Below are 17,191 nucleotides of genomic sequence, written 5' to 3'. Positions count from 1 at the left end.
GGGGAGGGAAGATCGATCAGGAATGACAGACGTGTGAGGAGATCATTATAGAAGAATACAGAGGGAGAGCCTGATGTTGGAGGAGGAGGAGGAGAAGAGGCAGTTCTGCTGAGACGTTAGACAATGATGGATAGTCCAAGCAGTTTGTCAGGATCTGATGAGGAATAGGTTCTGAAAATAAAAGTTCAGATAAACATGTGACATCACAATTCCCACCAACAACACCCTCTGAATTACAAAAGGTGCTTGAATCGAAAAATGATCCAAACTGCTTTTGAGCAGCTCACAACCATGAGCACAGTAACTGTAGCCCTATGTGAAGTTAGCCTATCCTATGTCTAAAATAAGAAATTAACATCTTTACCATCTTAATCTGGTGTCCTGGCTCTGGAATGGTGGAACGAGTTCTCTGATGACACCAGAGTCTTTGCATCTTTTACATTACATCACATGACATGTCCTTTAGCTGACGCTTTTAGCGACTCACAATAAGTGCATTTCAACCCATAAGGGCACAAACCCAGAAAAACAAGAAACAAGAAGTGCAATTTCATCAAATAAGCTGATTTACAGATAAGAGCCATTATAAGTGCAATTTAAGTGCTACAATTTGTTTTGTGTTTTTTAGTATAGGTATAGTCTGAAGAGGTGTGTCTTTGGTTTTGCGGCAGAAACTAACTCACTAACTAACTAACTCACTAACTAACTGTCCTGTCTCGACTCTCTCTGTCCTCTCACGACATCCCGAGAGCCACTATTCCAGCATCGGAAAGGAAGTATAAAAAACCCGATGATCTGCTTGTGTTGCTCTTTCTCTGCTTCTACTCACTTCTATCTCACTTCTATTCTTCTACTCACTTCTATCTCTGCTGCCTAAAGCTCTTTCTACCAATCTAGAATTGAATCCTCATTTTCTAAAAACTCTTTTCTATCGTCTCAAATGTCCTCGAACCCCCGGAGTCCTCCTCCCCGCTCCACCCTTCTTCCGGGAGACTTGGTCAGCTATTTATTTGGAAAAATAGCTGACATACAGTACGCTCGTCTTTCTCTAACCCATCTCCTATTACATGTGTTTTACACACTGCGTTTCCCTCTTTCACCCCCCGTCTCCTAACCGAGTCCTTACCATGGTAACCTCTGCCTGTCCGACCACCTGCCCCCTTGACCCCATTCCATCCCTTATTCTACAATCCATCGCTCCTGGCCTTTTCCTCACCTGTCGCCGCAACACTTCCCTGTTATCTGGCTGTTTCTCCAAATACCAGGAGCCATGTCTCTGGAGGCCCTCAGTTTTTAATCAGTGAAATATCTTTCTATAATCTATCATTTTAAATACCCCATAATTTCTAAACATTGGTTACCATCTGTTGAACCAGATGTGACTCACTGTGACTAACTCAATTTTTGAGAAAATCACATTTTATCAGAAAAGCTCATCATTTTGCAATTAATGTCCCAACTGTGTAGGGTGTCCGTGAGTTACTGTCCTGAGCAATCTGCACACATGGTGAAATAGCTCCAATGTTTTTTATATTCTTTAGTCTGTGTTTCTGTACTCAAGTCTTATTGTCAAAAGCGGGCAGTGACTGCATCAACAAATTCTTGGTGGGTTTAGCAGAAACTTTGTCTATTTGGATTTCCCTGCCAGGGGTGGCGGGAAAATGGGTCCAGAAAGGAAAAGAGGGGAGGGCACAGTGGGGCCCACTGGTCCCTCAACATCCCTCTGTTGAATATGAAAATATATTCTAACATAATGTCTTCAGTATGTAAGCTTGAAGGAAACCATATGAAAGATCCCAGACAAAGAGCCTTCTGTGCTCCAACTGACCCCCCTCCCACCCTCACCCTGCGTCTGCATCAGTTGAGAGCGGGAGGGAGTGAGAGGGAGAGAGAGAGAGAGAGAGAGAGAGAGAGAGAGAGAGAGAAAGGGAGAGGTAAAAGGGGGAGGTGAGTGTGCAGATTCGTAGAAACTAAAAAAGGGGCAGTGCAAACTCGCTCCCTCACTCAGCCGGACCCCACCGGAGTACAGGTGACCCGACAGACACACACCAGACAGGAAGGAGTGCAGGATCCCGGAGTGGATCCGTCGCTGTGAAACCGTGGTTGCTGCAGACTTTGTCACCTGCGGCCCATTCATTTCTCATCCTTCACGGGGGGGTAAGACACTATCTTTGTTTTGCAGAGGGAGAGAGAGAGAGAGGGAGAGGGTGAGGTGGGAATGCAGTCGAACCCGGAGCAGAAGAGGAGGGAAACTTTGAAAGTCTTTGTTTGAGGAGATGACAAACATCTGGGGCCGCTGTTTTTCCCCCCTCGGCGCAGCCTGCAGACTTGCAAATGGGGGTTGGCCGGGCTAAATTGGCGCTGTGGTCACTGATATCCGAAGCTATTGTCCCGACTGTTTGAAGCCTGCTGTGTAGCCATGTTATATAGTGAAGCTGCACTGTGTAACGTTAGAGGGTGTATCAAATTAAAGACCCGGTCGGAGGTGTATTGACTTACCTGTATAAGTAATTGCTTCCTGTTAACACAACAGGTGAGGGCAATTAACGGCCTCACATGGAGGTTTTTATTTAGCTTCATTTTACCATAGATACTTTCACTAATGATACCCCTTTAGTTTGATGTGACAAAAGATGCTTTGAACTTGCAGAAAAGCTGTTTTTCGTTCCCGTCACTGCGAAAAATGAAGAAAAAAAAACAATGCTGAAAGTCAAAATCACTCATCCAAGGATTCTTACAGTTCTGATAGTATTTGCTCACCCTTTTAAAAAGGCTTGTACCATCTCCCTTTGATGTCTAACAGTTTTCAGCTCATTCGCAGACTATTTTTGAAGCGCCCCCCCCCCCCCCCCCCTCGTCCCTCCCTTGGCACTAGATCACACACACCTACTCCAAGTATTTATCTTTGCCTCTCGAAGCACCCCACCTGTGACACTGAGAGTATGTTCTGTATTAAAAAAAAAAGGTTTTCCGCTGCATGATTTATGACAGCACTTTGCAAGATTCCTAAAAGAGGAAAGGGAAACAGAGAGAGCGAGACATGTATGACTCTCATTGGAGTGCCTTGCAGCGTGTGTTAGATGTCAGTCATCAGCCAGCGCTGGCTGAGGAATTATGAACCAAGAATGCCAATTTCGAAGCACTACCCGAAATTATTTCATAACGCTGCCAGTGCCCTTGAATGGTTCTTTGTCTGAGCAGTCGCGAGAGAGAGAGAGAGAGAGAGAAGAAGAGAGAGAGAGAAGGGCCCTGCTCATGCCTTTTGCATTTAGGGCTGAACAATTTTTGCTTGCCAAACTGTAAGGGATCCTGGCAAAAAAGGGGGAAGAGATAACAGACACGCAGTAGATCTGCCTAAAGGGATTTCAGTCAACGTCGTGACCAGATGCCTCATTAAAAGCCGGGTAACTGATACACTTCAAAGTCGTACAGACGGTGGAATGCGGGATCACCTGACATCCACACATTTCACATACCTCAACACATGTGCGCTCGGAGCGACTGAGGATGTACAGATGCCATATTTGAAGTAAAAATGCATTCAGCATTTGATTTATTAGGTGGCTGATATTCTGTCTACACGCTGGCTATTGATACAGATGTGTAGTAAATGTACCAGACAACGTCTGGTAGAGACTAAGGATTTCAGGCTGTATGGCTGCCAAAGCCATTCCTTTTGAGCGAGGCGTGCCGCGGAGAGCTGTGGGATATTTGCCGTCAGCCTGTCAATCCATATGTGTTGATGATGTACAGGAACTGGATTACACACTAAAATGGCCTGTACGGGCCGGACTGGAAAAGAGCGACAAAGAAAAAATGTAATGGGTGAACAGGTGGGCGATGTGGAATACACATCGAGGCAGACGAGCATTTCAAAAGTCCATAGTCTGTGTGTGCATGGTTCTTCAACGCCTGTTCTTTTTCTGGGAGTTAATGAATGTTTGCAGACTGGATAAGAGAGAAGAAATATAACCATGTTTCAATGTGCTCACCTCTCTTCTCATTGATGACGGCAAACAAGACATCTTTGGATGAAGATGAGATGTAGTAAGATGAGGCGCTAATTTAAAAAGACGTCAGCCTCCAAATGTGATCCAGATAGAAACAAACACTTCTGTTGGAATCAAAGAGCTGTTGTCAGTTTTTCTAAACAATGCCGGCCTTCATCTCCAGTCATCCGTGATCACGCCAGTAAAACAAAAAGGATTCTTCTTCTTTTTTTTTGCAGGGGGGTGGGGGGCAGTGTTTTGTTTTGGTTGATTGCATTTAGGGGCTGAGGATCCCAAAGACGGTCATGACTCAGCTGTCATGTCAGAGGGAAGTGAAGGGAAGACCTCCAAGGAATGCAAAACAAGTTAATGGCGCTCATGCACATTCGGAAAAGATGAAGGCCAGAACGCTTGCTTTGCTTCACAGGAATTTTATAAGAAATGATTATGTGTGCAGTTTTCCGTAAATACCTCCCACTCCCGAGTGTTACAGCGGTGACTCACGAGCAAACACTAATGTAATTGTGATCAGCTTCAAGGAGAGGCAAGCCTGAGCAAGGAAAAGGACGCGCCCCCACACGTTTATCAGCGTGAACCTTTGGCAGTGGGTACTGTAGGCTAATGAAATGCTTTTTCAGGAGGGATGCAAAATATGTCAGCGTTAAACATTCCGATCTTTGTGTCTTTACACCGTTCTGTATCGCATCTCGGACCTCGAGGTAGAGATAAAGCTTTTGATGGGTGTAATGCACATTCACCACCGTAAAGCCCTTTTGAATTATGACCTTCTTCAATCTTTGGAGGCAACATCAGGTTTCTCACGTTCCGACTTTTATAAAGGCGTTTCCTCATTCCCTGTTCCACATTTCCTCATTTCCTTTTCCACCCTATTTGCTGGAATCCAGTTCAAAAGGCTGATCTTTATCTGTGAAGACAGATAATTGGACATTCATTGTTTAAAAAACAGACTTCAAGTTTCAAATACAAGCCTTTTAGAAGGCCAGTGCTCATTAAAAGTATCAAATGAGCCAAACAGAGTATATTAAATTGTTATTCTTATTTCGTTTGGCCTACTACTCCAATTAGTCAAATCTGCAGGACTTTGCAAATAAATTAGAGTTTAACCTTTACAAGGCATTGTGTTAAAAATCGTGCCCTTTCCCAAAGGGGCGACGATGGAATATTGTGGATGTAGGATTCTTCTACCGGCTCTCGGCCAAAGCGTTTCGTTTGTGGGTAGATGCAACATCCAGCTTTTGTTCTAGCAAATATCAGATTTTATCGAATGCTGAATCTTAACCGCTGTATTTCCTTTTTTCTTGCAGGTTGAACGGTACAGAAAACGGACCCAGTGATGAATACTGGATAAAGAACAGTAACATAGCATCCATTTAATTACAGCTGCAGCTTTGGACGCAAGACTAAAGCAGTAAATAGCAAGTAAATGATATTAACTTTAACTACCACCAGAAGAAATAAGAACAATCCCTCTCACTTGTGCTTTTTTTAATAAAGAAAACAAGGGAATTAATCATCCTGCCTTCAGATGCTGATGTATGACAAATAACACAGAAGACCAAAATAAAGCCACTTTAGTTGGATACATTGAAGATCTGAATACAAAGCAGTCTCTTGAATGACCTTTCCAGAGTGAAATGTTATTCCTCACATGCACCTAACAGCAGGAAGCTGCCATATACACAGTTCCCCTTCATGTCACTGTGGAGTTATGAACTCCAAGATAAAGGGCAGATCCTTTTCTCCGAAAGAAAAATAATCTGCGAGCTGGAGATTGGGATGCAGACAAAAAGCATGTTTTGGTGACCAAAATAGCAGAAGAGGAAGAGCAACGTCTGGAAAAGAAGAAAAAGGAGTAATAGAGAAATGCAAAAAGAAAAGAGTGGACTGTTTCTCAGCCCTGTTTGCAAGAATTCCAAAAGAGCACAACAAACTTGTGCAATTTTCGTGGCAGCTGTCCATGGGAACTCATCCAAGGCACATATGAGGTGACCCTCCCAGGAGGTTCTGTTAGTTTGAGAATAATACTTCATGAAAACCAAAGAAGAGCACACTTTTTCAGTCAAATTCTGGCTGACAACAGGACAACACGAGGAAGGATTATTGCTGAAAACGGAAGCCCCGACTGGGAATGCTGAGCTACTCCTTTCCTTGTCCCTTTCCGTGGGTTTTCTTGCATTTTCAAACATATTCACTGCTTCAGTGAGGACTAATACTTCCATCTTCCAACTGCCGTGACAGTTTCTTCTTATCAGGGGAGAAGATTGAGCTGACTGGAACGAAACACTCGCACATCGCCCTGTCGAGGGCTTTTGTTTTTGCTGCAAGCGGCAGCATTTTACTTTGAGTATAGCAATGGAAACGGAGAAGGGACGTACGTCGATTAGGAGGGGACTGAGCTGTCCAGGAGAATTGAGAAAACCTCTGCAAGCAACACACAACACGCACACTCCTGGGACAGAGTGCAATGCATCATGGGAGACGGCAGGATTCAACAAAGAACAGATGAGCCGGAAAACAAGTAAGTGTTTGTTTACCTCTCGTTTGCTGTCCTTACTTGAGGGAGTGAGCGAGTGGCAAGACAGGACATTGTAACTCGGTTGCACAACACAAAATGCATCTGGAATTATATTTGTGGGCATGGGTTGTTTGTGGCACTACCTCAATGCTTCAGTGTGTGTTTAACTGTGCTATTTTACGCTATCAGGAGACCTATAACTGAGGCGAGATAGCAAATAGAGGAAACAGGCAGCCCCGCCTCCTCAGTGCAACTTGACACAGTTTCAATGAAACATCTGTTTCCATGCCTTAAATACAAGCTGCCCCAACAGCAATGGAAATGCATTCATACATCACTGCTAAAGGTCAGTTTGAATATGCAACTCTGCCACTAATGATAACGGGCTAACCTGCGGTAAAAGATTTTGGGAAACTTCTACAGACCTTTCTTTTACTTTCGCAGCTGTCAAGTAAGAAATATAAAAATGGAACAACGCTGAAATAACAGCTGTAAAGCCGGATAATCACCTCTGGGCTGTGACAAGCCTGTCAGAGGCAGTACAAGGCAAAGACAGTACAAGTATATGTGTGGAAGTTTAACAGAAAGGTCATGGCAATCAGATAACTGGTCCCCGATATAGATCTACAGCCTCTGCACCTGGTGCCATCCCTCATTAATCACTAATGGGTTTCCTCAAATGGAGCCACCAGAAACAACCCAGAAGCACAGTTAATAGTGGACTGCACCTCTGCAGAGGCCTTCCGTAGCACACACACACACCTAACAGTATGCGCAGCAGAGCTTGGTTTTTCCCCTCCCTCCAATGGGGATCTACCAAGAGCTTAAGTCACATTCAGTCTGAGAGGATCCCAGGACCTCGCTTAATCCTCGTCTTTCCATATCGCTTCACAATTCACGCACGGGGGCTGTCATCCCGCTCACCCCCAAAGCCATCGCCCCGGAGAAAGATAACATCCGACAGAGTAATCTGACCTTTGATACACAAGTGCAGGGCTGGCCCCCTGATTTAAATCCTGCGGCTGGGGGGCAGTTTTCCGTCTGCTCTCACCAAGGCAGGGATGAGGGGCCGGAGAGAGAGAGCCGACCGATGAGCTATATCAGAAGGGGGGGCGTGTGCAGATCAAGTGGAGGTTCCTGCAGCACCGCCGAGGGCTGAGTTTTGTCTCTGCTGGAGGAGAGGAAATTCCTACGCTGCCCTCGCAGGTCGGAGCTTAGGGAGCACAGGGTTCGGGCGAGGGCAGCCACTCGGTCGGGAAGAGTGCACAAAAAACACACACGGCTACATGGCGATTTCCAGAAATGACATCGGGGGCAGCAGGGGTCAGGTGCTGGATCTCTGGGGTCTCAGTGATCTAATCCATACACACATTTTATCGCCGGTAACCCTTTCCACTTCAAAGACTGCGACAAGGGCTGGACACTTCCCTGCCATCGCAGGACATCAGACAGAGATTAGCCGCTCAATGCTCGCCATTGATTGGATACCTCTGCAGACCTGTCAAAAGAGAGTGCAGATGCTTTAACATAGACCCAGACAGAAGCCGTGAGCTCTTTCCTCAAAGGCATGTCTCTGTTTTCATAGTTAGTAGGAAACCCCCTGGAGGTGGGTGGTGATTTGAAAAAACAGAGCTGGAGGCTGAATGACAGACAGCCCAGCCTCCAGCTCCACGGACCACCTCCCTCCCTGTCTGCCCGACTGTGTGCCAGAGTGCGGAGGAAGAGAAATCCGATCCCGTGTCTCGCTGCAGAAAGGGGGCGTGAAGCTATCAGACGCAGTTAAATTGAAAACTCTTGTGGAAGTACAACAAAACAGCGGAGCTCTGATTTTGAACATGAAAAAGGTAAGGGATCAAGCACTAAAATGGATTCCAGCAAGAGAAATGACATTTTTTGGTTAACTTTAGGATACTTCACATCAACCTGATGAACAACTTGTGATTGCCTGCCATGTGAAGAAATATGACTTGTTTGACTAGGTTGTTTTTGTAACTGCTGACATTGGCTACCGTCCATAACCCTTAAGGGATTTTTCCCCTCATGAATCAAAAAGTTATTACCAAAGTTGGTGGAATTTTTGAGTTAATCTGTGTAATATTTTCCTCATGACATGTGTAAAATGCGTTGTAATTTAGAAGAACATCCGTTTCATCTCCGTTTATTGGTTCAATGTTCATATCTTAATTAGTTTACAATGTATGGTAAATGCTAGGATTAAGATGTTGGTGTCATTCAATCAGATCATAAATTGACGTGAAACAAATAGTCCACATTTAATACAGACTTGTTTTGGGCATGAATTGAACCGTTGAGGGGATTCGCACATTGCACGTGTGCTGCTCGACCACCAGTCTGGCTTCCAAATGTTTACAGTGATGTGACATTTCATTTCAAGCCTCACTGCTCTGACCGATTGAAAAAAATGAAATAATAAATGACAAATGTGGGACCCATTGTCGCATCCCCACCAATATTGATAAAAGGCGCTGAGAATACAGTAAGCACCTGTGTGTGGGTCCTCTGCTGCAGTCCATTAAGGGAGGTGATTTATGCTCATGCCAATAGCTGTGAGAAGACTGCTTGTTCAAAGTGTCATTGTGATTACACTTTCACACTTTAAAATACCGCTGACACAATATGTAAGGTGGTTGATGAATCTCCCTCTAATGGTGTTACGTCCCTTTTACTTCTGTCAGGTTGAGTGATTACCATAGTTGACGCTGCCATTGAAAAAGGTCCATGCGGAAATAGCCAGCGACACTTAAAGGGTGTCATTTTGTGCACTCTATTACCCTGCAAAGTTCTATCATGCAAATTGCCACTATTGTTTTTATCTTTATATATTAAAATAACAATATAATAAACATATGCTTATTAATTGTGATTGGCACATAACTAGATTGAATAATCTCTATGGATCCATTACCTTACTAAATAAGGAGAGAGTCCATGACTTTTATTCTGAAATGCAGCGTTTTCCTCTGGTTAACTATGTAGGTTGATATAGTCACTATATTTAAGATGGGAGCAGTTGATTGTATGGTACGTTTAGAAAGGAGTTGAACAATGTCATCTCTGCTGTATTAAGTGTTCAAGCAGCAAAATTGCACAAATGAAGTACATTGGGAAACCAAAGGCATTTTGGAAGCTCACACAGGGAGTTTTCTCAGCGGCGGAGGAATGCTCAGGGAGGGACGACTGCAGAGGAAATAGCTCTGCTGCCTGCTGGAGCTCTTAAGCTTCAAAAACAAACCGTTAATTTGAACACTGCCATGTTTTCAAGCCAATCAGCAAACCAGCAACATCAGTGTAGGACACAATAGACCGTTTTCCTCTTTAGTACTTGACGTGAATCCTTTTATTAAGTCAATAAGCTTATTAAAATGTTTCCTTTGCCCACGTCTGTTCTTGGTCTGCAGCTCACTCTGCTGGGTCAAGTGTCCACAGAGCAGATTTTTTTTCTCGCTGGATTGGTTGCAGTCAAAAGGACTGTAAAGAACAATCAAAAGCACATGGCGCAGAAACTTCTTGTGTGGGTTTTTTAAGAGAATATTTAATCTCAGACTTGATAAAAATGTGTCCCCGCGGGTTTTCTCTCTTTGTTTAAAGCAATATGTTTTAATTGGATGTTGAGGGAGTTGTCTTTGTTTGAACATTTGTTTGATCCATTTCTTTAGAAAATCCCCAAAAAATCCATGTTTGTTGTAGGCTACTCACTGTCTCTTTCCCTTCAGATCTGACGAGGAGTGCCAGTTTATCCGAGAAGGAGCTGAAGGAGGCTCGTGTCAGAAGTCATATCATTGCTGCTCAGCTCAACGTCCCCTCCAACTCGAGCTCCCGAGGCGTGCAGCTCTTCAACCGGCGCAAGCAAAGGGTCAGCGCCTTTACCCTGGAAAGCTGTGGAGAGGGGTCAGGGAGGGACGGAGCTGAGAATGCAGACGGTTCATCTAACAAGCTAAAATGGGCAGAGAGGAGCACTGAGGAAAAGGATCAAGACTTGAACTTAAAGAATAGTGCTGCTAAGCCACTATTGTCACCCCCTGGGAGGGTACATTCGGTAGGTGATATCATGGAGGATCGAGGTAAGGATTTTCACAAGAGCGACGAGGTGGAGGACATTGTTATCCAAGAGAGACATTTCCTCCCTGTTAAGGAGGAGCAGGAGGAAGAAGAGGTGGAAAAGGATCAAATCCATGAGGACAAATTCAAGGATGATAATCCCAGTAGAAGTAATAATACTGATCCAGTGCTGATGCGACATGACGAAGGGGAGGCAGACACACATGGGGGCCACACAGGGTCAGCTCCTGCAGGAAAGCTTAATAACGGCTGCCGGAGCACCTCTGGAACGGAGAGGGTTTCTGTGCCCACATCCAAACAGACGAGCACCATCATCAATCGAACTGCCAGGCCATTTTTCTCGCCACTGACAGTGCAGTCCCCGGAGGCGGTAAACCCTGTCATGGAAATCCCCCCGCCGCCTTCCTATGCCACTCCTCCTCTCCCGGCTTCCTCTGCCCCTCAACCGTTGGCGTTGTCACCTCCACCTCCGCCTCCGTCATATCCCACACCTCCACTACCGACCTTTGCAAACCCACCTCAGCAGAGCTACTACTCCAGTCTGTCTCCAGTGTCTCCAGTTATGTCTCCCTCCTTTGACCCACCACCACAGTTCCCTGTGTCTTCTGTGTCTCAGTACCCGCCCATGCCGCATTACGGGCCCCCAACCGCCCCGGCGTCCTCCACCTTTTTTCAGCAGCCTAGTGGAGAGAGGAAATTAATGCCACACATAAAAACGGGAATACTTGAAGAGGGGGCTGTGCGAAGGGGAAGTAGGAAGTCGATGTTCACATTCAAAGAGAAGACGGTGTTAGCGCCAAACCCTGAGCTGCTCTCTCTGGTGCAAGGGGTGGATGAAAGAAAGAAACATGGACATAGATCTGTGCCTGAGCCAGCATCCGAAGAAGAGTTGCTGGCGCTGGGGGCTGAGGCCTCCAACTTCCTCGCCAAGGAAGAGGACAGGGTCGACGAGACAAGAGCTCCCGAGTGGGCATCCTGCCTCAAGACCTCCAAGACCCACCCGAGGGCAGAGCACAGGCCGGAGCAGAACCTCAGCAATGTGTCAGGAAAGGGGGCTGAGCTGTTTGCCAAGCGTCAGTCCAGGATGGAGAAATACGTTGTTGAGAAGCAAAATGCGGGACATATGAGGTCTCCTTCTCCCACAATGTCTCTGCCACCGTCTTGGGTATACCCGTCAAACATGCCTGGTAGGGTCAAGGCCATTGCTAAAAACTCAGAAATGAGTGCTCAACTTTCACAAAACCTAATGACCCAACAAGAAGTCAAGCCAAAGTCCAGACAAAAAGTTCCACCACCGGAGCCAATTCCGGAGCCCCATCCTTTGGAAAATGGTTGCTCCAAACTAGAGATGGACCTGTCGAAGCACCGGCCCTACCAGCTTTCCTCTTCCCTCTTCATCCTCAACCCAGTCAAGGACCCCGTTAGCACCCTGCCCAGAGGAGCACCGCAGTCCAAGAACCTGATGTCTACCCGGTCTTTCTCCAGAACGGCTTCGTTACCTAATAACCCTGGTTCTCACTTCACTACCCAGTGTATGTCCCCACAGCTGCCTCTCAGCCCCACAAGAGAACGAGAAGAATACCGACAGGAACCAGCATTTGGGGATCCGAGGATCAGCTCCCCGGTGGCAGCCTTTTCTCCAGAGCGAGTGTCCTCTCCTCGGTCAGGATTCCAGGCGCCAAGGCCCACGTTTTCTGCCAAGAAGGCTGGGATTGCACCACAGGTGTGGAGACCCTCTTTGTACTATTTTTGAGGGGAGGTTGGAAAATGAAAACTGTCTTTTGCAGTGTTGAATTTGTAAATTGTCTGCACTCTTTTTTTCAACGTATGCCTTCTTCTAGTACTAACGCTTGCATTTTAGGTATAAAATGGTATGGAATACTTACCAGTAAGGATAAGACCTTCTGTTCCTAACAAAATGCTCTATTCAGTGAATCTCTAATAATTATTTTTACTTAAAAAATAAATAAATAGCAGTAATTACTCTTGGTTTAAATAAAAATGTGCCTTCAGATAAATTCTATATCCAAATTCTCAAAAGCATTTAAGTCCTAAAATACATCCCTTTTCAAGTTTAAAACTATTATGAGAAATAACCTCACACTTTTTCCACTTTGTCTCCCAATTCTGTGGGCACCAGTGGATGCTGCTCCACAAAGCACTTTAACAGATGGTCTGACATCTGCTTTATGATCTATGCTTTGCAAGTTAATGCTTCTCACTGACAAGAAAGTTGCAGTGAAAGAACTTTTATGTCTTTATGTCTTCAGGGTAGTTTTCTCTTTTCTGCAAAAGGTTGTGATCTCGGTCGCTTTGATGTTTCAAACTACAGGCTGCATACAAATTGGCATCACAGACCTACATATGTATTGGTTTTTTTTCACTTAAAGCAGTAATTCCAAAAGGCATTTTTTCTAAAGACATCATATATCCACATTATTTTTGACTAAAGGGTGTATGTTTGTTTAGTTTCATAAACTTTGATTCACTGCCCTCTTTTGCTATTATCCTGTCTGTGATGATTGATTTCTGTGTGTTTGAGTGTTTCCTTCTCTGATTAAAACTTTATGCTTTTCGATGACCTCTTTCTCCTTTTTCTCATTTCCTGACTTCACTGGCTTTCAACAATTAATTCCACCGCCTAATGTTTGTTATTTCCTTTTCCTGACTCCTCTCCAATCACTGCCTCACCTCAACACACCATTAAATGCACTGCTTGCGTTAAATAGATTATTTGACAAATCTATTTTGGGAGATGGAACATTTAGTTATTTCAGCTTGGAATTCCAAGATATTTTACACTTCAATAAGAATTTGAAATATGTGTTCATGTTAAGACCTGCCCCTTGTACTCGTTGATACTCAGGCAAATGGTTTGACCTATGACCTTTTTTTCTTTAACAGATGCACTGAACGTTTGAGATGTGACCAGTAACATTAATCTTAAGAAGACATAGTTTCTCAGGACACTGAGTTAAGCAGTTCAGTGTACAACGCTAAAGACTATTATTATCAACAGTGGAGATTTACTTAATTATTATATGCATAGGATGAAATGCTGCTCTTGCTTTAGTCAAGTAACTTCATACGTCGTAAAGGTTAGCCATCTCAGGACGGCCAGATGACAGTAACCTGAGAGAGACACTAAAGATCGGGTCCGTGTGTGCTGGCAGCCAGGCTTATTGAAGAAGAAGAAGATGCTACATAGAGATGACCTAAATGCCACTATGGCTTGACACATTGCTGCCATATTTCCAAAACAAAATTACCTAGCATAATTAAAATGTTTCTTATTTAATAGGGTTAGCAGTTGCACTGCACTTGGTGAGTTTGTGCAGAAAAGTCATGGTAAAATCAAAACCTTAAAAAAAAACAAGAGGACATGTATTTATTCAAATTGTACTAACACTATTTAACATCATTATTATGTATCAAGCTGAACATTTGATGTGTGTTTCCAAGAGTCTAAAATACATTATTTATCTACAGACTAAAGACACATTCCCAGTTGAATCTCCCAGTGAGACTTCCACGAAGACCAGGACGCCCAGCCTCACCAGACGTTTCAGCAGCCCTGAGGGCCCTGCCACTGGGACCTGGACTCCCAGCCTCCAAACGAATCGTCCCTCCACCAACATCTTTAGCCGCCCAGTTCCTTCCCCTGTATCCTCTCCCAGGGGTACAAGATGCCAATCCCCTATGGCCAGTCGGGATATCCAGTCATCCAAAGTGACCTCCACTACAACATCCAAGCCCTCTCAATCATTCACAGCCACCTCCCCACGCTCTCCCCCTTGGGGTTCAGGATGCCAGTCCACGATGGTGAGCCAGAATAACCTGTCCTCCAGCATCTCCTCCAATCCTGGTTTCAGACCACCCGAAACGTCTACGACTACTTCCTCTCTTTCTCCTTCTTGGGGTTCAAGAAGCCAGTCCCCAATGGTGAGCCAGAATACCAAGTTCTCCACTTTTGCCTCAATGTCCACATCCAGACCCTCCCAACCACCTACAGCCACATCCCCACTATCTCCTCCTTGGGGATCCAGATGCCAGTCCCCAATGGTAAGCCAAGGTAACCAGTCTTCGATTGTTTCCTTTGTTCCGTCTTCCAGGCCCACCCAAATATCTACCTATACAACCCCTGTCTCTCCTCCTTGGGGCTCACGTTCCCAGTCTCCTGCACTCTCGCAGACCAGTTTACCCTTCCAGGCCACTAAACCTTTGTACACATCCTCGGCCACCTCACGGATTTCCCCGTCCAAAGACAGTCGCTGCATGTCCCCCATTGTTAATAATCCAGACTCTAAAGCCAACCACCGCCTCCTGGCTAAGAACATCATCAATGCAGCCAAACGTAAAAACAGCCCCTCCCCTGGAGCACTGAGCGGTCACAGCCTCCCAATCTCACCTCTTGGAAGTTCCCACCATGGCTATGACTGTCACAAACCACCCATCAGCCCTTTCCAGTCGCGGGCATTTGGTGCCCAGTCTCCAACATTCACCAGCCCCCCTCTGACACCAACGCAGAGGATCTGCTCCCCTGTGAGGCTCTACAACACTCGCTCCCTCACCGACTCGGACGCCTCCGTCGAGTCGGAAGACTCCGGCCTCCGATCGCCTGGCTTGCACTCCTACAACACCTGTCCGCGTGGCTGGGGCGGTAGCCTGAGGGTGAAGAGAAGCACCATCTCCACTGACCTGTGAGGATGTCACAGAAAGCCAATTCAAAGCACGAGTTCAGTTTTCATAGACTTTTGGGGCTTTGGATCAACCAGAAACAAAAAAAAATCTAATGGCATTTAATCAGTATGAGAAGATATGTTTCTCTAACTTTGTGTAAGGACCCTGGTCAGTGGTAAATGTTGTGTCAAGTTAGCAATATTATTTTATATGACCCACATCTATAGTAAGGACTGACAAGAACAAGGTTTTACATAACACACTTACTGAATTGTGTACTCTTTCCTAATACCAAAAGTCTTAACATACAGTTACCAAAGATATTTAAATTCACTTCAGTTCATATTGTACTACACCTGCACACAAAACATGTACACTCGTATTCACAGTTCAAGTTACATTGTGCTTAAGTTAATCCGGTTTTATTGTTATCGGTGAATAATAATCATGTTTTCTGGTCTGATGCATGTCAAAATGGGAAAAGGATTTAAAAGTAGGCTATGAAGAGACGTATTGAAAGAGTATTGTGTGAATCTATAGCTCATTGGACTGTACAGTACTTTGTTTTAAGGCATTCTCATTTACATTAGTAAAGGATAACATATAACCATATGGTAAACAATGCGTTAGATTAGACTGGGTAAAAGGAATTTCCATATATTTTTTCCATGATAAAAGCACGGTTGTAAATGGAACACATGCTATTCACATTATATCACAGGGTCACAGGCTTCAACACATTTAATCCATTTCAAGCAATTGGAAATAAATGATGTGCATTATTATATCTGTGTAGTAATCAAAACAATAAGCACTGTTTCGTCATGTATGTTATATGCTGCTTCATGTACTGCATTTGCTAAAACGAATGTAAACTGTACAGAATAACGAGAGCATGAGGTGGAGGAGAATGGTAAAGTGGTGGTTTGATGAGGCATCGATGCACCTGTTCAATCAAACACTGTTTCCATGATGACAAAGGTTTTATTGATAAGGTTTAAACGTTGCCGACAACCAATTCAATATTGGCTGTCAACCTGCAAATGTTATGGCATACTGATTGTAATACTCATATTGGAGATTAATGTTCGTCCATTTCTTGCTTTTGCGGACCACCTGTAATGTTATTCATGAGAGACAAACTAACATTTTTGGAGCCTTCACTTATTATACAAAGGATATTGGTTGGATGGAGTTCAGGAGCAAGTGTGTATGTCAGAGAAGGTACAACAAGTTGTAAAAAAAAAGGATAAAAGTATGTTTGTTTTGACATTATTCTAAGGGTTTGTGAGAAAACAATGAGAGCAATGGATTGTATTTTAAATACATACTTATCTCTTTTAAATATATTCTCTGTGTGGTCTGAAATGTCTTTTTGTACTTTATTTGCACTTATGTTCAGTCCATTTTAATGGCTGGATTGTTTCGAACTTGATTTGCTCAAATGTATCATTCAAAAATAAAACAAGCGAATACATAACAATGAGAACCTTCATGCGCAATTAAATATGTTTACAGAATCGTGGAAATTATAGCTTGAAAACCAACTGCTAAATTCAAACCACATCTAGCTTTCTTTTCACACAATTTACATCTTACCCGGTCCTGAAACAGCAAACACAACAGACCATTCCTTCTGTCACAGACGTGAAGGTCAAAAGCATAAGGACATTTCTAAATATTTACTTCTGTGTGTTTTGAGTGACAGGGACATCTGCTATACGTGACCTGGCTCCTTCAGCAAGATTATGTTTATTGCTGTCATGGATTGGTTTCAACCTGGGCTGCCTCTCAACACACTAAACACCACTGACATCCCCAAACACCCAAAGTAATCATTGTATTTTGTGTACTAATTTGTATCTCTAACTTTATGGCCAAAACGAAACGTTATTTGGGTCACAAA

The 17,191-nt window shown here is 44.2% G+C and overlaps 1 protein-coding gene across 1 annotated transcript; it reads left to right on the top strand.

The window, feature by feature from the left end:
* Positions 1-1,929: 1,929 nt before the first annotated feature.
* Positions 1,930-16,792, top strand: LOC119210657 (mucin-2). Its single transcript, XM_037460880.2, has 4 exons — positions 1,930-2,157; positions 5,315-6,528; positions 10,260-12,328; positions 14,095-16,792. The coding sequence occupies exons 2-4, from the start codon at positions 6,363-6,365 to the stop codon at positions 15,307-15,309; spliced, it is 3,450 nt and encodes a 1,149-aa protein (XP_037316777.2). The 5' UTR covers positions 1,930-2,157; positions 5,315-6,362; the 3' UTR covers positions 15,310-16,792.
* Positions 16,793-17,191: the final 399 nt, after the last annotated feature.

The sequence above is a fragment of the Pungitius pungitius genome, chromosome 2 (genome assembly GCF_949316345.1).
Source record: "Pungitius pungitius chromosome 2, fPunPun2.1, whole genome shotgun sequence".
Classification (NCBI taxonomy): domain Eukaryota; kingdom Metazoa; phylum Chordata; class Actinopteri; order Perciformes; family Gasterosteidae; genus Pungitius; species Pungitius pungitius.
The sequence above is the reverse complement of the archived record's forward strand: the minus strand, read 5'-3'. Positions and strand labels throughout refer to the sequence as shown.

Bases quoted from the DNA above. Each gene is read 5' to 3' on its own strand.
- LOC119210657 (XM_037460880.2), top strand. From the start codon at position 6,363: ATGGAAACGGAGAAGGGACGTACGTCGATTAGGAGGGGACTGAGCTGT. The intron at 6,529-10,259 runs GTAAGTGTTTGT...CTTTCCCTTCAG, and splicing joins ACAGATGAGCCGGAAAACAA to ATCTGACGAGGAGTGCCAGT. The intron at 12,329-14,094 runs GTGTGGAGACCC...ATTTATCTACAG, and splicing joins AGGCTGGGATTGCACCACAG to ACTAAAGACACATTCCCAGT.